General features: G+C 37.9%; 1 protein-coding gene across 4 annotated transcripts in view; it reads right to left on the reverse strand.

The window, feature by feature from the left end:
• Nucleotides 1–21,904, reverse strand: part of DCAF6 (DDB1 and CUL4 associated factor 6) — a 96,317-nt gene that overhangs the window by 29,671 nt on the left and 44,742 nt on the right. For 2 of the 4 annotated variants that reach the window (XM_068395626.1, XM_068395627.1), the window contains exons 11-13: nt 17,038–17,205; nt 10,044–10,103; nt 1,828–1,933 (exon numbers count right to left, since the gene is read on the reverse strand). In XM_068395626.1, the coding sequence (XP_068251727.1) occupies nt 1,828–1,933; nt 10,044–10,103; nt 17,038–17,205 (334 nt within the window). The remainder of the gene's footprint in view (nt 1–1,827; nt 1,934–10,043; nt 10,104–17,037; nt 17,206–21,904) is intronic. The other 2 variants (XM_068395628.1, XM_068395629.1) reach the window with 2 other exon arrangements.

Raw genomic sequence — 21,904 nt, forward strand, 5'->3', positions numbered from 1 at the left:
TTTTCTTAATATTGTTTTTGAGGTAGTTGTTAATACAAACTTTCCATCTTCAGAATCACTTCTATCATTAACTGTTTGAAGTGTAAAATGCATTTTTCAAATTTTATTTTTAAATAAACACAGAAACAAAGTGTTATATTGTATAATACAATTTGTTTTCTGTCATACAGTGGTAGTAATATTTTATTATTACATTAAAAAACCCCACTAGAATAAATGGACAAAACATTTGCTAATGCTCTGTTCCTCTTGTGAAATTTGCCTATCCTGAAACATTAAACAAAGATGACTACAAAACTAAATGCAGAATTAGTTAAAAGCATTACAGCAAAACTAATTCTTTCAAAGCTTGCTGGATTTGGACTCTAGCTAGAAATACAGTCTGATAGATTGGGTGAACATAACTGTCACAGTATTTCAGATTCACATGGGCAAAGTCTTCATTCTTGTGAAAACACACACATCACTCTTTAAAGTTTCCAAACTGCTATGGGCAAGGTGTATGTTTTATGTCGAAAGCCACAGCACTTAAGAGTAGCTAAATGTGGTAGGTTGTTGTTTTCCCCAGTAACAAGTGCCACTAAGCATTTCTACTTACTGTCTTCTACAATAATTTTGAAAACATAAGCAAAGGAATAGAAGTAAGAGGAGATGAAATAAGGATTGTGGTTGTTTTGGGAGATCCTGAGATGCTCTAGTGACAAGACTTTGAAACAAAACCAAGGAAGTCAGGCCAGATAGACAGTCTGCATTTATTATCTGAAAAGGATGCCATCACTGTAATATCTAAGCCATCCACAAAGTTGATATCTTAACCATATCACAGAATCACACAGAATCACAGAATGTTAGGGATTGGAAGGGACCTCGAAAGATCATCTAGTCCAATCCCCCTGCTGGAGCAGGATTACCTAGATCATGTCACACAGGAACGCGTCCAGGCGGGTTTTGAATGTCTCCAGAGAAGGAGACTCCACAGCCTCTCTGGGCAGCCTGTGCCAGTGTTCGGTCACCCTCACCGTAAAGAAGTTTTTCCTCATATTTAAGTGGAACCTCCTGTGTTCCAGGTTGCACCCATTGCCCCTTGTCCTGTCAAGGGATGTCACTGAGAAGAGCCTGGCTCCATCCTCATGACACTTGCCCTTTACATATTTATAAACATTAATGAGGTCACCCCTCAGTCTCCTCTTCTCCAAGCTAAAGAGACCCAGCTCCCTCAGCCTCTCCTCATAAGGGAGATGTTCCACCCCCTTAATCATCTTCGTGGCTCTGCGCTGGACTCTCTCTAGCAGTTCCCTGTCCTTCTTGAACTGAGGGGCCCAGAACTGGACACAATATTCCAGATGCATTCATCAACACTCCTCAGACACAGAAATACTAATTTCACTGGTTTACAACTCAGGAACTGTGCCACAGAAAGACTAATTTGCAAAATACCATATGAGAACTCCAGTAGAGCAGAGAATTAAAACTTAAGTGCTAGCGCCTGGACCACCTTTCCATCACTGTACTAACCTGCTTTAGTAAGATATTGAACACTAATATTATGCTAGGGTTTGATGAAGATACAGTGTTTCAAATTAAGTTAGCATTACAAAGATTCACAGTAAATATCACAAAAAACCTCTTGCATAAATTTCATGTTAAAGTATCACGTATCTTTTACATTCTGAATGCATTAAGGACTACAGCCATTTCAAATTGTCTATATACACCTAAAAATATACATATACCATACGGAAAAATAATTTACCTGTATCTATGCCAGATGAGTGTTAGTGATATGTGCTGATCAATAACCAGTCAAAAACAAAATTAACTTCTTACCACTCATCAGTGAAGTCCAGTTTTATCGTGCTTGTAGTTGTTCCTTCTGTACTGTAGTGCAAACTTAAAACTGGTTCACCTGTTCCTGTTCGTGGCTTATCACTCTCTGTAAATATGGGGTTGATAAAGTTTGGATGGGCATCAGTAATATACATGAAGCTGTTATAATTCTGAAGATTCATTTAATTATCCTAACAAAGGCCAAATGCAGTAGTAACATGTATAATGTCTATTTAAGATCTCTTACAGCACAAGCAAAAAGTTAAAAAGTTTCAGAGTAAACACACCAAATTTGCAATGCTTTAAAAATGGCCTAAAATTATTTGTATTTATAGGAGCAAACAACAAAGATGCTGTCCTTCAACATGCAGGTAAATAAAATTGCAGATATGTATGTGTACACACAATATTATCCTTTATAAGCAGATCCCTTTTCTATCAAGTATATTAATAATAAGAATAAAAAATGTTTTTGGAAGTGGTGTTCAGACTTTTTTGCCTCAGTAAATAGACATGAAAAAAGATTATGAGATCTAGACACAATCAGTGGTCTAGAAAAATCACCATCCCCTTTGCTTTTTTTCCTACTTTGAACCCAGTCAACCACCACTATCCTCAGACTTGCTGTGAACTGTCAGCTAGTTGTCATAAAAACACTGTACATTCATGTTCTGAGAGCTTTGGTTTTAAAAAAGCTTTCCTATTATAGTAACTGCAAGCAGAAGGGGAGTACTTGCAAAATGAACTATTCACAATGTCCAAAAGCAACAGAAGTGAATCAAATTGAAAACCACTGCAAACGTGCCAAACATCTGCATATCACAGAATCACAGAATGTCAGGGATTGGAAGGGACCTCGAAAGATCTTCTAGTCCAATCCCCCTGCTGGAGCAGGATTACCTAGACCATATCACACAGGAACGCGTCCAGGCAGGTTTTGAATGTCTCCAGAGAAGGAGACTCCACAGCCTCTCTGGGCAGCCTGTGCCAGTGTTCGGTCACCCTCACCGTAAAGAAGTTTTTCCTCATATTTATGTGGAACCTCCTGTGTTCCAGCTTGCACCCATTGCCGCTTGTCCTGTCAAGGGATGTCACTGAGAAGAGCCTGGCTCCATCCTCATGACACTTGCCCTTTACATATTTATAAACATTAATGAGGTCACCCCTCAGTCTCCTCTTCTCCAAGCTAAAGAGACCCAGCTCCCTCAGCCTCTCCTCAGAAGCGAGATGTTCCACTCCCTTAATCATCTTCGTGGCTCTGCGCTGGACTCTCTCTAGCAGTTCCCTGTCCTTCTTGAACTGAGGGGCCCAGGACTGGACACAATATTCCAGATGCGGCCTCACCAGGGCAGAGTAGAGGGGGAGGAGAACCTCTCTTGACCTGCTAACCACACCCCTTCTAATACACCCCAGGATGCCATTGGCCTTCTTGGCCACAAGGGCACATTGCTGGCTCATGGTCATCCTGCTGTCCTCTAGGACCCCCAGGTCCCTCTCCCCTACGCTGGTAGTTTTATAGATGTTTTCTATATAGATGTTTTCTATATAGTTTTATAGATGTTCAGTGGGCTCCTTCAAAACAGAACTGCTCAATGACATCCATCCACCCACCACCCTTGAGTAAACTTCATGGTCACAACCTATCTATACCCATGTCACAATTGCCATTAATACTGAAGTTGGCCTTTGGCAATACTAAGAAGTTAATGGAAAGTACCATCAGATACTTTCTGATGGTCACCTCACTACAGAGGTGCCATTCTCTCAGAACTCAGATGGAAGAGTTTACTCAGTATTAGGCACCACTCAAATGACCGCTAAGTAGCCTGTGTAGTCTTGCTTTTCATGAATGCTGAGCTTTTTATCTCAGGACGGTTTGGACAAGACCATGCCATATTTTCCTTGGTTTACAGAGTACAGAAATTTGACTATAAGTATACTTGCAGTATTGTCAACAGAGTGACACTTATAATAAAGGAAAAGCTTCAGATTGTCTTTGGATAAACATCAGTTAACATCTAACGTTCAATTCAAGCACAAACCTACAAATTCCCCCACTAAAAAGGCTATTATCAAAACAGTAATGGCTACAATACTGCCACAGGATATTTATTTTTTAAAATACAATTAAGTTATAAGAACTATGAAATATCACATAAGAATTTAACCTAACAATCAATGCTCATATTTTTGAACTGCTGACAGGCAGAAGCCCACTCACAGGATCAGAGCAGTGATCAGCCGCTCCAAAGAACTTTAAATATCTATTTCTACATATTCTGAAGAGAAATTAAAAAAAAAAAAAACAAAACAAAACACAAAAACACTGTAAGAAAAATTAATTTTTTTTGTGAAAGAGAATTAGCCAATTACAATCATGATCCTAATCATATAGAAGGCATGGGTCTCATTCTATGCAAAAAAAAAGCTTCTCTAAAATAAAGGTTCCAGTTACACTCATGTTAGAGTGAAGCTAGGATAAAACTGATCAAAAGCAAGGTTTCCAGTTCCTGGAATAAACTGAGTAAGAAAAGAAACAAAGGTAAGAAAATATTTTATAGTGGCATATATAGATATTTTGAACAGAAGCGACACGCTCTTTCTTAACTAAACAGGTGCTTTCTCTATTTTTTGGCAACTTATCAGCAAGCACCTCTTAGTATCAAAGTCTGTTCAAACTTTAAGCATCCCTTCCTAAGCAAGTACCAGCACTGATCATTCCAACACACTGCACAAGTCATCAGGAGCTGGACACCAAAAGAGTAAAAAAATGACATAGTTGGAGAATTCTTTACCTTTCTCGTAATAGGTACAGATAAGACGTATCTTTGAATCAGGAACCCAGATGGGTAAAGAAAGACAAGTTACTGTCTGGAATAGTCCAAGACAGCCCCCAATCAATGACTATACTGTAATTTGCCTCAGCACAAAACTAGTTAATATTAGTGACCAAAGTAACCAACCATCGCTACCTTATAATGAACCTAACTGAATATTAGGCTTGTGCTATAAAGCTCAGATCACATCATCATAACAGTGCTTTCCTGTCTTAAAATCTCAGCATCAAAAAATGTAACTAAGATGCATAAAGACTGTCTTCTGACTACACTTGCTGTGGAAGCAATGCTCATATTTACCCACACTCAAAAAGCTGGAAGAATTGCTGTAGACTTATCCAAAGAAGGCACTTACTGAGGAATTATTTTTACAAATTTCTGGAGACAGATAGCTTTTAAACCATATTGTGTAACAGCTTTTTCTGAGATCTGCAATCACGAGCTACAATTTGGACTGGGTCAGTTTCTTCTTTAAACTAGCTTTAGGGCATGAAATCGACACTAATAAGAACAAGACACTGTTTAAAAGCCAGATGAGAAGAATCTGCTAATAAACTGCACAGAATTAGTTGTATAGTTCACTATTTTACACTAAGCTTACACTGCTAATGAAAGCTGAATGGGAGCCTCTGTGAAGAAAGCTAATAAGCTTTGCCTAGTACATAACTGAACATTCTTTTAGAGAAGCCACAGAAAATCCAGAAGTTGGGAACTCTGTTTCCAAAAAGAACATCGTGACTGCCAAAGACTGAAGGCAGAAGGAAGCACTGTTCTCTTTCACTACTAGGTTCATCCCATCAGGCCAGATCTGCTTCACGTTGATAAAAAATGAAAACAAGAAAAGGAAAAGTTGTACAGCTTCTGTGATTTAGGGGAGAGCTACTGCCAAAACAACCTGATTACAAGCTCTAGTAGGGTAATAATTGCTCCAAGAGAAAGCTGTAGCTTGGCAACACATTACTAAACTCTATTCCAAATTCCTCAAAAATTCCTTGAAACTTTACTTAGCTTTTACAGCCAAACACATCAAACTTTAAAGATACTATCAACAACTTAGAGTCTTATTTCATAAGCAACCCTGTCCTAGAACAGACACTCCCATGAAATGGTCCGTTCTCCAGGTGCCTCCAGGAGGAAGGTACTTTTAAACTACCACCCTTAAAACTGAAGACAAAATTTAATTCCTAACCTTATTTTTTAAAAAAAATTAAAAAAGCCCCACAACTGAAGGGAATACCTCCATACACACTTTTTCCCTTAGAAAATGAATGTGTGCAAGTGTAACTTCACAAAGATTAGGGCTTTTAACTAGGAAGTGGTTTACAGATTGCATTACTTAGTTAAACTAACATTGTAAGGAACTTCAAGCTAGTTTCCCACATCTCAAATGCTGCCCTATTCACCAGTCTATTGGCAACCCCACAAGAAGGGGATAGATGGCTTTGCATGGAAAACTTCCAAAATAATTCCTATCCAGCACTAATCATGATCTCCTTATAAGAAAATCAGCTTTGTACATTCTGAAGCTAGGGTTATATTCTGGGTGAAAACCAAAGACAGTTACTTCTAAAGAGAGAAAAATTTCTCCAAGGAGGAGAAAATAAGTGGGGTATTTCAGAAAATAGGAATTCCATGGGAAGGCTTAACACATGAAAATTCATCAGAAGCAGCTGAACTCGGAGGGGAGCGTGGAGATTCCTTTATCTACTGAGGAATACTGACTGACCAAACAATGTTATGCTGATACCAGTCTCTATAAGGCACAATGACATCTAAGGGAAGACCGAAAATCAAATAATTCTTCGGACCACCCTAACCTATAGCCCAAGGCATACAATTTCTTTGTCTAGATGATTCCTATACTAATTAGATGGAGTACTACACTTTACCGAAGAAGGCAGTACAGACCACGCTGTGCCTTACAACGAAGCACAGGTCTGAAATTCTTGAGCTTGTACCTGCAGAGCTCGCTATAGATCTAGAAAGCTCTATATGCATACCAACGCTCAACCAGTTCGTCTGACTGGGAGGCAGAGCTAATTAGCTGGGACACAAAACATGCCAATACAGTTTCAAGGACTTATAGCGCTGTTTATGAGGAACTGACTCTACCATAGCTGACATACCAGCTTGTTCTGAGCCACCTCAGTATCTATAATAACAGAATCACAGAATCAACCAGGTTGGAAGAGACCTCTGGGATCATCGAGTCCAACCGTTGCCCTGACACCACCCTGGCAACTAGACCATGGCACTAAGTGCCATGTCCAGGCTTTTCTTAAACACATCCAGAGATGGTGACTCCACCACCTCCCTGGGCAGCCCCTTCCAGTGTCTAATGACCCTTTCTGTAAAGAAATTTTTCCCAATGTTCAACCTGAACCTCCCCTGGCGAAGCTTGAGACTGTGTCCTCTTGTCCTATCACTAGCTGCCCGGGAGAAGAGGCCAACTCCCACTTCACTACAACCTCCCTTCAGGTAGTTGGAGACTGCAATAAGGTCACCTCAGAGCCTCCTCTTCTCCAGGCTAAACAACCCCAGCTCCCTCAGACGTTCCTCGGAGGTCAGACCCTCCAGACCCTTCACCAGCTTGGTCGCCCTCCTCTGCACTCGCTCCAACACCTCAACATCTTTCTTGAAGTGCGGGGCCCACAACTGGACACAGGATTCAAGGTGCGGCCTCATCAGTGCCGAGTACAGAGGGACGATCACTTCCCTAGACCGGCTGGCTACACTATTCCTAATAGAGGGCAGGATGCCATTGGCCTTCTTGGCCACCTGGGCACACTGCTGGCTCATGTTTAGCCGCCTGTCGATCAGCACCCCCAGGTCTCTTTCCACCAGGCCGCTTTCTAACCACTCTTCCCCCAGCCTGTAGCGCTGCAGGGGGTTGTTGTGGCCAAAGTGTAAGACCCGGCACTTGTTCTTGTTGAACCTCATGCCGTTGGTCTCAGTCCATCTATCCAACCTGTCCAGATCCCTCTGTGGCACTGAACACTCTGGTACAGACATCACCATAAGGGATTACTAAACCCTTGCACTAACCTGCAAATATCTAAAAATATCAGTAATCAGTATGGGTTCTGTGTATGTAGGAAGTAGCATTAAGATGGTATGGGATGCATACTCATATTTACACTTCATAGTTACCAAGCTAGTTCTCTGGCTTCAGGTTCCCTCTTTAATCATACCAATTCAGGCAGTACCTTACAGTCATAACATTGCCTTTACACTGCAACAAATCTAACAGCCACCCTCTATTATAACAATCACAGTCAAAAACAGAACCCAGTGTTGATCACTGTAATCCATTTGGAATTCTTTTGTGCAGATGGGAATGACTTACAGCTTCTGCTGGACTGTCAGAATAATGGCATTATAAATTTATATGTATGTAATAAGTTCAAGAGATCTTTAAACCCAGAAACAGTCTTAAAACATAAATGTCAACAAAAAGAGACTGGTCCAACAGAAGACAGCTGATTCAGTACCAAATTAAGAAAAGATAGGAATAAGAAAGAAAAAGCATTTCTATATAAAAAGAACTGATATGACTTCCTTCATTAGCTACTTATACTTTTTTTGATATTTCTGCTTAAATATGAAGTGAAACTAATGCAATTTAACTTAAAAAATCCAACTGGATCTCAACAAATTATTCTTTCTGGTTATCATTTGGACAACAGATTTCCTAATAAATTAACTCCTTTTCCAAATTCTTAGTTTTCCAAACTAGAAGTAACATTCTGTGTCTCTTCAGGTGATCCTTACCATCACAACAGAAAAACATTGCCTTAAAACAGTCAGAGAACTGGTCTACCAATAAAGTCTGGATAAACAAATGTTTTTTGGGTTTTTTTTGCATATTAAAAAACCTGAAGTGTTTTTATAAGAGCAAACCTCTTCACATTAGTTTAAGTAATTTCTTAACGCATGAAAAAAATATTAGAAAAAACTCCCAAGAGGCTATTACAACTAGGCAATTAACAATAGTAATACACAAACTAGTTTTTAAGGCAACTGATCCTGCTTGAAAAGGAATCTGATGCAGATTTGGGAACTGATTTCTGGGACCAGAACTTCTGGTTTTATCTTTGTTGTCAGAAAAGCGTAATTCACAACTTCACACAACAATTTATCAGTTTTCCACAATTTTTGCAGTTCTAAGAACTGCAGTAAACATACAGACTTTCTGTGTTAATTGTCATTTATTCTACTCTCATCAAATAATGCCTTATTCTGAGTTCATAACAGAGAGCATAACTTGGCCACTAATTATAAGAAAGTCTTCCAGCTAAACCTAACTATTGGAGTGATGTAGACTACTGAACCATGAATAATTAGCAAATTTACACATTGAGGTTTAAAGCTATTTCATTACAAAATGCAATTCCACAAAATGAATTTATTTTGTCAATATAAAACACAGCTTGATTTTTTTCCAATGTTCTGGCATCCTAAAATAAATCATAATCTCAACAGATGCCAAACAGGCTATTTTTCAGAAATGGGATTTCAAAATGGCATTCTAGTTTAGAATGTGAAACAAGATGAAACAGCCAGTTCTTTTGTGGGATTTGAGCTATTAAATCTCTACAGAGGCTTTGATATGGAAGTAAGCATAATGCAGAGTGTATGGAAATCTATTTTTACATTACCATCTATCACTCATTAATTATTTAGGCATAAATATTCACTACAGATGACATTGGTTCAGCTGGAATAGGGTCACCTATGGCCCACTTCACTGCTCACAATTTGAATACTGATGAACAAAGGGCATAGAGAAAGCTCACAATTGTTCTTTCTAACACCAGCCAGTAGGCCATCTACAGAGAAACACTAGTACTCGTTCAGCAGAAGGGGTGTAGGACAAGGGGTTACAGAGGTAAGATGCACCTAAGTGCAATACAGGTGCTCTTGAGTTACTCAAACTGTGCAAGCATAACAAAGCTGCACGTCTCTCTTGCATAAGATATATTAATTTGGCATTATATGATTAAAAGTTACTTCAATCTTGATATTTGCACTTCGATCCAAGAAGAACCATTCAGAAAAAGATTGTTTGAAGAACTGATTTGACTTTGCATTTAAAAAATACTCTTAATGTCTGTAGAGTACATAAGACATTTATTGTACCTACATTGAATGCATTAAGAATTGAGCATAGGATGGCTTTTGAAAACAACAATTAACCTTACTCTGTTACTCGTATTGAGAATTAAATAATTAATGAGTTTCCAGCAGATCTGGTTACAGAATTCTACTTTCTGTAGATGAACAGCATTTTTAGACTGTTTATCATCATGAAAAGCAATTTTAAAAGGCAGCATTGCAATCAGCTATGGCTGGGTATAGCGCATCTCCTGTCACACGCACCCTGTTGCTCATCAAGTGACATGGATCCAAGCTGTTTGTTAACCACAGAAGAAGGAGAATCTGAAACAAAAACGAGATTTCAACTTAAAACATAAGCAGCAGAGAACTGCACAGCAATGTCACGATCATATGTTAGTTTAAAATAAAAAATAAAAAGCAGCAACATAAGGAAGCTTCGGGTTGGTTTTATGAGCAGCCAGCCATATTGCATTTTCTAGGCATGACAGAAGCAAAGCCACTTGTTTCAAATCATTATGTATTTCTTTACGTAGTCATTGAACAGCCTGAAGCTTGCTGACATGTCGATATTAAAAATGCCTGTCCATTACCAAAGATTTTAGAAAATTTTTCAATTTTCTAACATGTCAGGAAAACCACTGAAGTCATGACTCCTAAAGCCTTTGCTCCAACTGCCAAATGACACCAGTATCTCAAACCATGTGCTAAATATAAATTTCAGAATATTTGTACTTCACCATAAAATACTCAATGGCATACCAGTATCTTCAATATTATACCTATGAGCCTAAAATGTAAAAGGTGAGACTGTTTACAGATATAACAGCATATAAACTGTTCTTAAAAATTAATGCACCAAAATACATCCTACTCGTGACAGTTCAATAGTTCTGCATTCTTAGATGCTATACCTCTGTGGCATCTGATGACCAAGAACATGTCTTCATGAGTTTATCACAGCACCACACCAGTCAGTCTTATAAAAATCCTCATCTAACCACAGATGGGGGGGGGGGTAAAAAAAAAAAAAAATCAAAAACCCCAGCAGCTAAGTGCATTTTTTTTCCCACAGACACTATCACCAGCACTGCATTCATTGTGCAGACAAATGACAGATGCAATATCCAGTATCTTCTGTGAGTCTATTTTCCTTGTCACCTCTGAGGACGAGATCTTACTTCTGTATTATCTTAAGATGAGCTGATGTACATAGATTAGTGCAGTATTTCAAAGATATTGGCTAGGCTACCATATCTTGGTTCCATTGTTAATCTTCTGTTATAAACAAATTCATGCTAAGCTAAAAGGATTTAATATCCTGTATTGTAAACTGAGTCATAGTCTGCCAACATCAACAGCATGCTAAAGGAATTTTAACATAAATCCTATACAAGGAAAGCAATGAAATAATATACTCTCTCCTACAGGAAGCTCACTTCCAGGTCTGGGCCAGAATCACCAGTGAGACCTGTTTTGTAGTACAGCCATAAAACCCTGCTAAATTGACAAAGCTGATTTAAATATATATCCTCAAATGATACTTCATTCCCAGCCATTGGTGCAAGAATCACAGTCTGCTCCTTTGTTACGCTCATACCTAGCACAGGGGAGGGGAGAAGAAGTGAAGAACAGAGATCAGGAGAGTCTGAGGGAAGCTCAGTGTGTTTTGGAGGTGGGCTTGTTTTGGTAACTGGGCTTACACATTTTATTTCCCTAACTGGGGAACATCAAATTGGTCCTGTTTTGTCTTCATCACCTTTGGTCAGCCATGCCCATGTCTTGCACCAAACACACCTAAGCCAGACCACAGAATTTGTCATCTAGATTTAGATGGAATGTAGTTCTTAAGTATTAGACTTGTAACATTAATATATTTCACTTCCCAGAACTGAAGTGTGCTTTACATACAATTTCTAACTTAAAAGAGAAGTATTTACAGCAGAGGTTTTTTTTCCAATGGAGCAGTAATCCACTTTTTAGAATGTAAATCGGAGCAAAAAGCTGGTGTAAAGATGCACCATGTCATGAGATGATCTACTTGTATCCCAGCTGACTCAGCCCAGGAATCTGTAGGCCTCTCTCAAGGGCAGGCTGGCTGTGATCAGGGACTCACAGCAATTGGGATTAACTTTGTATCAAAAGTGCTATAGGGAGGGGAGGTCTTGGACAGCAAGCCGAGAAACCTATGACAGAAGACAGTGATTCTCAGTCGCACTCTGTTCTTGCACTCCAATTCTTTCTATAAGCTTATAGGTCCTTTTTTAAAAGGCACATCATGCTGCCAAACATTTTACTTGCCTGAAAAGCTAATCTCATCAGCTCTTTAATTCAGACCAAGATGAACAGAAGAAGTATGACTGAACTAACATTTTAATTAGACCTAAGAAATTACATTTACTACCCTTACCAGCACTTCTAAATTTTATTAACAACTCATGTTATACAACAGTGAGTAAAAAGTTGGTATGTTTTACCGTGTGCATCATTAAATCATGGTAAGCAAAAATTAAAAATTTTCTAGGCAGTAGTCCACGCCAACCACATAGGCTTAAACCTCCCACATTTCACTACTATTTTGATCTCTTCTTACAACTTTGTGAATGCATTTCACTGATAATATGAGAATTTTTAAACAACATTCAGGACGCATCCTAAGTATTCCAATTAACATGGTTAAGAAAAGAGCTCAGTTTGCAGTAATTTTAAACTCACTTTTTTTCCCTTTTTCAAGTCCCCTGAAGCCAGAGATCACCAGCACCCCTTGAAGTGGCACTGCAGTCTGGAACCCCACACCTCAGGCAGGGAAATAAACATGACCATGAAACCAGCCTAGAGAAGTTCAGGTAAATGCCTCTTTTTTAAATATATGGCTTTGTTTTGTAAAAATTCGGAAAAAGTACTTTCAACATTTCTGATAAAGCTTTTTTTTCAAAAGTATTACCAAAACTGTGCCATATAGTTAAAAAAACAAACAAAAATCCAAACTCTTACCTGAGCCTTCACAGGCTGGGTCTACATCCCAATGCAGTTCACCACTGGTTGTAATGTCACCAGTACATTCTAAACTGGAACACCACTTAAAGAGGGAACTGGAGATTCATAAATTTGGGGAACCTCAAACAGAAAATAGAAGATAATTTTAAAGTCAGTTATATGCTGAAGGATCTTCCTATAGTTTGGGCAATCAGCACCTGACTTCATCAAAATATTAGCATGCCACCTCAATTGTTTTTGTTAAAAAAAATTTCCTCCTTACATCCCAGTAACACCAGCTCCAGTGTGAGAGTCAGGCCTGAAGCAGTAAGACCTGTTTTTAAAGTCCTAAACATGGTACATGTAGTGAACCTTAATCGAAGAAATTAAATACTTATTTTAATAACTAGGAATAATTGCTTTGCACAGTGAATAAGCTCTCAGTTACATATTTTGAACTTCAAATAGACACATTTCTACATCTGGGTGTTTACAAAAATGCAAAGAATCTAGTAATAAAAACTGCAGTCATCCCCTTCTTCGCAGAAAGCTTTAACACAGAAATGAAGGTCCACTGATGCACACTGATCTATAATACCAATTTATTTTTTCTTTTTCACTTCAAGATCAGCTGGTTCATGTTTCTGTAACTTCTCAAATTGCATTCGATTCACTTAAAGTTCTCAAAAAGAGGAGTGACGTAGGTAATGGCGATGCATACATGGCTTATCAGCACTGGGCAGAGCAGCAGTAACAACAGGTTAAGAAGGTTTACTTTCTTTGTAGTTTGCACATAGCACATATATGCTGTTGTTCAAAGGCTGCACAGGATCTAAATGTTATGAAATGCCACAAAAATGTAAGTTAAAACTAGGCTTTGTTATACAATAAAAAACAACAAAAAAACCCCAACAATTTACCATAGTTCCCTAATTAGCGTGGCTATAAAAAAAATCTGAATCTGTTCGATACCTAAGCAAAGGCTTGAAGACAAAATAGACCTGATACACGCAGCATATACTGCTTCTAAAACTCTGCCAAATTTACACCATACTTACAAGAGGTGTCCACTAAAACAAAGTCTCTGCCATCTGAGGATGAAGTACCTTTTTCCTCCATGTCAAATCAGCCCACTGCGAATCATTACGCAGTTAACTCACTTGCACGTTCAACAATAACATAAACTTTTGACCGTATTTTTCTGAATAGTGAAGGTTAACTATTACAGATACAGTTTACAAATCTTCACGTAACTATTACAAGTCCTTAGACTAGGAGACAGAATAACAACCATGCAGTCTAATTTTTTATGAAACCTGTAAAAGCTTTCACCTCTTGACATTTTCTACTGGTAATTTCTTACCTGGCTGGAGTATTTTTCTCCAGCCTGTCTCTACAGCTATAATTGAGCTTCTGTGACTGCAAAGATAAGGATTAAGAATGAAAAACAGGTCAGAAGAAATGGCCTTAGTCTCCCACTGAATTCCCCAAAAAATTGCAAATATAAATGATACAAGTTTTGCCAGAGTAGGGATTGAGAACTTGCAGCCCTGGGCCAGAGGCTATGATGCCATTTCAAATAGTGGTAGACACTTCCTAGGGTGTAATTTTTAGTTTGAAAATTTACAACTAGTATGTGCCTCAAAACTGAACATCTGCCTCCAGACAGAGCATCAAAGACAACCTTGCAGGAAAAAAAAAAGATAAAGAGATTGTCTCTGTATGGGAATTTATTATTAAAAAAAAACAACAAAAAAACACCAAAACTAAGAACAACTTTTTCTTCTACCATAGTTCTGAAATGTCAATTTATCACAGGTTTGGAAAACAATTATCTCTATGGAGAAGCAAGAGACCAAAAATCTGCAGCTTGGTTTTCTAAAGGAATAGATGCAGATACACATCTTCAAAAACAAGTCTTGGGAGGTCAGAAAAAGGGAACAAACCAAAGTAACTTGCATACAAAGAAATGAGCAAATACAGAGAATATTTCCATGTCCAGAGTGCAGAAACCTTAAAAAGTAAATAGATGATGCAAAGGTGATCTGGATTCTCCTATCAAAAGAAACGAGTTTTGTTTGTTCCCTCCCATAATAGGGGAAGAAGGAATACAACGAAAGAAGCTGATGAAGCACAACAGGAATTTCTTGTATTTACACATAAAAGTAGAAAGGAAAAGGTAATGTAATCTTTTATCAAATTTCTTGAGGAATAATTGACCAAACACATTAAATATTTAAATTTGATTTGTTTTTTAAATTTAATTTGAAATTAAATTTAAAATCTTCCACTGTCTATAATGCTGAAGGTAACAAATTCCACCGATCAGACCAAACAGCAAAAACATACACATCCTAATGAGCTGGAGGTCAGGTAGCAAAACTGTTCCCCCTTCCTCTCCCCAGAAATAAATGTTTCCGTAGTGCTAAGTGAATATCTCTCTCAAAGCAATTACTTAACAAGTAAAATGGTTTAATTTGCAAATTCATTGTCATCACATGAAGAACAAGCTAAGTATTTGAATACTGGTTTCCTCCAAGGCTACATATGTGTTCTGTGGTTCCCTGGTGTTCCCAAACAAAATGATCGACCTTCCCATTAGTTCCCTTAAAATTCAAAGCACGTGGGAACTCAAAACTCCAAGAGGCAGTGATGGGGGATCCAAACTAACTACAATACATCTCTGATTCCCAATCAAAGCAATTACTCAGCTTAAAGCTTCAAATTTATGTCAGTATGGATCCTACAGTACATTGACCCACAAGCAACTGGGAGTAAAGAATTGCACTGAGTCCTTGAAGGAGCACTAAGAAAAAGATGGGTGAGACAGTATCAAGTGAAACCGAGACCAACACACACTTCAAAGGTAGTAAAATATCCACAGATATACTTACAGGTGAAAATTCTACAGATACAGTTGTAACCAAATTTTTTTCCAACTTCAATTAAATGGGAAACAATTTAGTAAAAAAAACCTTTGAAGTCATTCCAAAAAGAAAAAGGAAGATCAAGATTTATTGACTGTAAGTGCTACCTATGGTCTTGCCTCTTTGAGTTACAATACATATCTTTGAGTTAATAAGTTCTGATGTTCAGTTTGCTGGAAAAAAAAAAAAAATTGGTAGCTTTTAGCTAAGATTTTTCCTGACAGGAAACTGCAGCCACCTGGAACAACACTGCTACCATTGCTTTTCTTATTCTCCTCCTACAGGTAACAGGCACCTATGGCCACCATCCCTAGGATGAGCACACAGCCCTCCAGGATTTACGGGTTTCCAAACATTCTGAAAACTCACTGTAAAATTTTCTAGTGTAGAAAGTTATTCAAAATTCAGTAACTACATACTATAACTAGAGCACTAGCCACTGTCACATCAAATTGTTCTCTAAGGCTCCACATAAACAAATAGATTGAACCATAGCAAGTCAAGCTGTGAATGTATAACACAATAAAGTAATTTAGCCACGTCTCAACTGCCATAGAATTTATCCACAGAAGACACATTACTAGACATCACTTCTTAACACAAAGTATGCTGATTTTTCACACAGCATGCAGCTCACTCTTTTTTACATGGTGCCATGACAAAGTCTGTTTCAAGTTTATGCTTTATTGTTTACTTCTTTATTCATATGCGTGCTTCTACCCTAACTTTCTCTAGTATGTCTCTTTTTATTATAAACATCTCCAAGGCTTTCTTGTAATAATTTTAAATCTCAATAAGACAAAAGAAAGAGGATGGTGAAATGAAAAGTCACTCTGTTCAAAAAAAGGAGAGCGTATCTGGGGACTTTGGTTTGTTACAAGTATTTTCACTATACTTACTGTAAAACCATAGCATTTAAGAGTGCCAAAATTTTGTTTTACTGAATTGTTGCTCTGATTTAGAACACATGCTAACCCAAAGCTAAGTCTTAAATGTTACTATCGGATACAATTAACACCAAAATGCAATTTCAAGTGTGTAAGTACCTTACTCCAGGACACAGCAATTTCTTGCTCAGCTGCTCTAACAAACATTGCACATACTTGATACCATGCACCTAGGAAACTTTCTCCGTATAGTATCGTTTAGCTACATAATCCAAACATGTTAGATAAATTAAAACTGTCGGTATTACTCTTTCCCTAACCATGTGATGATAAACACCACCACATGCAAGGTAAGACAAGCAGCAAATGCATTAACTGTCCTGTTCCAGAAGAGAAGCATCTCAGCAAACAACAGCAGCACAAACTATAACTACGTTAGCTGCTTAAGAAACCTTGACAAATGACAACCTGATGTCTGAGGGTCCTGTGAGGAGCCCTTAGAGGAGGACTGATCAGAGGAGGACGACTGTCGTGCTGAGCCCTCAGCTAGCTCTCGCTGTCTCTGTTGTTCTGCCTTCTTAAGCCTCAGTCGCTGTAGACCCCTACGGATTATAGCTAACTCGGGTCCCATTAACTCTGACAAACAGGGAGAGGGGGGAGGAAAAAAAAAGTATGTAAAAGAAAGAAGCATTGAACATACAATATACAGAACAGGGAGGAGGGGTGGGGAGACTGACCAAAGAGAGAAGCAACAGATACTACGTGTAATTACAGTGAAAAAAATTATGTAAATAATTTACTAACATCCAGAAATTATGAAATAAAATATTGAAATTGTCTTTCTCTTCCTAAATGAGTGAATCACAGGACTTAAAAGTTCAGGATTCATGTCATACAATACACCCCCCTCCTCATCTCCAACACTTAAACCATTTAAGAAAGAATTATTTAACTGAAATAGAAAGATCCTGACTGATTCAAAACAAAGCAAGCTACAGAAAGTATTCATTTTCATGTTCCTAACACACATAACAAATGAGAATATTCGTGGTGTAAAATTATGCAACTGTGGTCTACAGGTAAGTTTTCAAAATGAATGTGATAGCTTCCTGATACGGAAAAAAAAAATTAGTAGAATTTTGATCAAAACAAACCTGTGAAAAATATGGAAATAGGTGACCAAACAGCATCTAACCAAAATACAGACTTTACTATGAACTCATTTTTTATCTCAGACATTTCGAGTGGGTGAGGATTCAAAGTCTGAAAACACTGTCAGGTGGTCCTACAGAGAAAGTAATTTATTGGATCATAAACAATTCTTAGTATCATTCTCTTAGCAGACTATTCTTTCAGTTCCATCCTTAGAGACTTCACAGTTTTCATCGTTTTGTCTTTATTCATTTGTCAGTTATGCCATTTTGGCATGTACCAGCCCACTGTCTCACAGCACTTTTTGCAACCTGCTATAAAACCAGGTGTCCAAGTAATTTTTTATTCTTCCCATGCTCTTTGCAGATTTCCTCCACTTACACAAGTGCAGTATAGCAAGCACTTCTTTTTATACAAAACAGATTGTGCCTTTATTAGCAATAGCTGAAGCACAACATTGACCTGAACCACTGAACTACTCTGATCTATAACATGGTAGGGTAGAGAAGCTAATTCAGACTAAAATATTCACAGCAAATGCTCTAGCTAGTTCTGCTATAACCTGCTAGCCTAGACCTATCCTGAAAGTATTTATATCAAGGGTACTCTGGGGTATTTTGTAGATATGAGAAAATCTGCAAAGGGAAAAAAAAAAATCAGTACTATGAAATGTTAAAATACTAGAGAGCAGCAGTACATTAGCATATAACCTTTCATCCAAGGAAAAGCTTTAAAAATTTTCTGTAACCCTTATTCACCCAGTGAAGCAAGCAAATTTTAAATTTTCTTTCATAAAAATAAGCCACCCCAAAGACAGAATCTAATAATTAAAAAATTAGCAGCAGGCACCAGTTAATATCGAATAGTCACAAGCTCTAATGTCCTCAGTCTAATATTACTTCTGGGAAACACATCCTGCCAGTTTATGGTTGATGAGCTATAACAAGAAGGAAAAAGATACTCTTCCTAAAAGGAATATGGCATCAAAGATATTTGCTATGAACAGTTTTCATATGCCGTGAACATTTATGGAAATTAGAAATCCAAACAGTCTAGAAAATGCTTTTAAGGAAATTTCAATGATGTCCAAAATTGCAGTTTTCAGTTGCTGCTGATTCAGTTCCACTCAGTCCAGAGACAGTTACAATTTAAGATGTAACAAGAACTACAATTGAAAATGTAAGGAGAGAACTACTATCCTGAATATGTTCAATGATAACACCTTTTAACACTTTTCAGAATCTCTAAGCAAACGTTTATTTTGCCAGCAAATGGAGTGAGGAAATAGAAATGGAAAGGAAAAAAACAGCTATTGCCACTTTCCCATTCAAAATTTAAAAGCAAAGTTACCTTCTATCAAAACACATACTAAGATTAAGCTTTGTCCTTATTAGTCAGTTGCCCCCCTACTCCCACTCCCAATGGTATCAACGTGTATCCGGGATATTATTTATGGGGAAAAAAAGCTTTATTATGTTTTACAGTTTGTTGTATCTGATGTTTACTTGTGGTTTAAAATTCAGCATCTTAAAACTGATATAAAAAATGAATTAATGGTTTCCACTGAATGGGCCAACCAGAGCAAGAAAATAAATCTGTTATTTTTTTCCTTAGTGACAAGCATGAAAACCTCCAGCAATTGTTCTGTCTCATTATTAAAAAAAAAATTTCCAAAGGTACTGACAAGAACAGGCTACTGAGATTTTGCACTGATCTTGTTGATCATTTGCAACTTACTCAAATGTTCCAACTGTATTCTTCTAGAATATACGTTCTGATGAAGAGACTTATCCCAGCAAGCTACAGCACTGAACCATTTTTGTACTGACTCTATTTTGAACATGTACTTTTTTTAAAACATTAAAAGCTCAAACACTCACCACATGGTCTGTTTTCTGGAACACCATACCAACAATATATTTGAATTATAATACACATGCAAAGGTATTGCTGTTTCAAAGACAGGATTACCAAGAGCGCCTGTGTTCAGTACAGAAATCTGTAGAAATGATTTATGGAAAGCTGGTTTTAATCCTGTTCCATTCTGTAGTATGAATTCATGCTCCAATTCTAAATAAGTCATTACTCAAAAACATAGTCTTCATTTGATAACTCTTTGCTACAATATTTAAGTGGTGTATCTACCACCACTTTATGCAAAATGATGTCCGAAAGCCTCTCGCTTTCCTTCTTACATTTTTCAAAATGCTTCCCCAGTCATCCATCTTTTACAAGACACCTCTAATCTGGTCCTCCTACTCAACCGCACTGTTTTTAAACTACTATTCACAGAATCAATCAGATTGGAAGAGACCTCTGGGATCATCGAGTCCAACCGTTGCCCTGACACCACCCTGGCAACTAGACCATGGCACTAAGTGCCACGTCCAGGCTTTTCTTAAACACATCCAGAGATGGTGACTCCACCACCTCCCTGGGCAGCCCCTTCCAATGTCTAATGACCCTTGCTGAGAAGAAATGCTTCCTAATGTCTAACCTGAACCTCCCCTGGCAAAATTAATTTTGTCACTTTCCCTATCCTGTCACCCCAAAAAGCAGCAGGTTTTATTCACCTCTAAATGCAGCTAAAGAAACTCAGAGAATCCTGGTTTTGATGCAGAGTGCAGTGTTTTCACATCTATAGACTAGAGATTGTGAGTAAATAACATCTCGTAACTGAGCACCATCATGGGTTACGTAAGTACACAAACATTGCAAAATGGAAATCCACATTCCAGCCTACCCACTCATAAACCCACTGCTACTGCTCTGCCATGACCTGCTCCCTCTGCCCAGGAGCTTCCCCTCTCCCCAAACTTGCCCATGTTACCCAGACTTGTTTTACATTAACTTAAGTGTTTTAAAAGCAGTGCAAACTAGATAAGATGCTTACTAGGTGTGCAAACATTTAGTACCATTAAGTTTACTCCTGCAGGAGTCCTGTAGACAATTTAAAGATGACACCTGGTCCTAATACTAAAATCTGCTTACAGCAATAAAGAACACCAGATAAAGTTTTATTTGTCTCTTTGTTTCTGTTGGTTTGGAGGTTGGGGAAGGGGGGTGGGGTGATGGTGGCACTTTTTCTTTTTTTTTTTTAAGAATCAGCAGCCAGTCTGACACCCTGCTTTGTAGGTTAGTCAAAGAACCTATCAAACATTATACAGTAAATTAGAAAATATCCACTGTCAACAAAACAACTACATTACCCTTTTCAAAACAGAATATATGGAGAGTCTTAAGTGGGAAAGAGGAAATGCTCTTAAAGAGTTGGATTAAGAAATAACAACTTCAGCTTCATGCTAGCAGAATAAACTTTTACTTAGAAATTCAGATAGATTTGGAGAAAAAGAGGAAAACACTTTTTCCAGTCAGCACACATTCTTTAAAATGCAGGATAGAAAATGCATCATAATTCCAGAAATGCTCTCTAGTGCATTATCATTATGTAACCCACAAAGTTTCAACAATATAGCTTGAAGCCATTATTTTTAATACGGGAAATACTCTCCTGGCCACTGTAAGCTCCAGAATACACCATTTATTTAAAAAAACTAAATAGATCAAAATGAACCCTTGATAATGGTATGTGTGTTCTTCGGTGGCTATCCCTCTGTACCAAAGATAGTAGCAGCTAAATGGGTTACACTGAATTAGAGTAGACCCCTTAATCAATATTTTGTGTATTGCAGCGAGCTGACACCAATACTAATAAAAAACAGACGTGACTAACAGTCTCTGCTACTAAATAAATTTTCTAGCATTCACTTATTCTAGAAATAGTATCTGGACTGTGTGTATTGTCATGCTTCTGCTCAGTTTATTTCCTCTAAATAAGTATCAGACCAGTTGCAATATCTGAAAGGGCAAGAATGATACATTTAATGAATTTCAGCCTATGTCTTTAGCTTCTCTGCCTTTCAGATACCAGACAGCTAATCATCTCCCACCTGTCCCAAAGATTTTGGCTGCAGCAGCCACAGCACACTGAATGGCACGCTTTTCCCTGGGAAATCCCCATCTCTCCTCTACTCCAGATCATCCCGTTTAGGGCCTGAAGATGCTATCAGTCATCTTTTCCAATGACAAAGACCTTGATTTTTTTACAACAGAACTGGTACAATACAAGAGGTGAATTTATGCAAAAAACACGGGATTTTAAAATAATCAAGTCTGAATCTGT

The sequence above is a fragment of the Nyctibius grandis genome, chromosome 2, assembly GCF_013368605.1.
Source record: "Nyctibius grandis isolate bNycGra1 chromosome 2, bNycGra1.pri, whole genome shotgun sequence".
NCBI classification, from domain to species: Eukaryota; Metazoa; Chordata; class Aves; order Nyctibiiformes; family Nyctibiidae; genus Nyctibius; species Nyctibius grandis.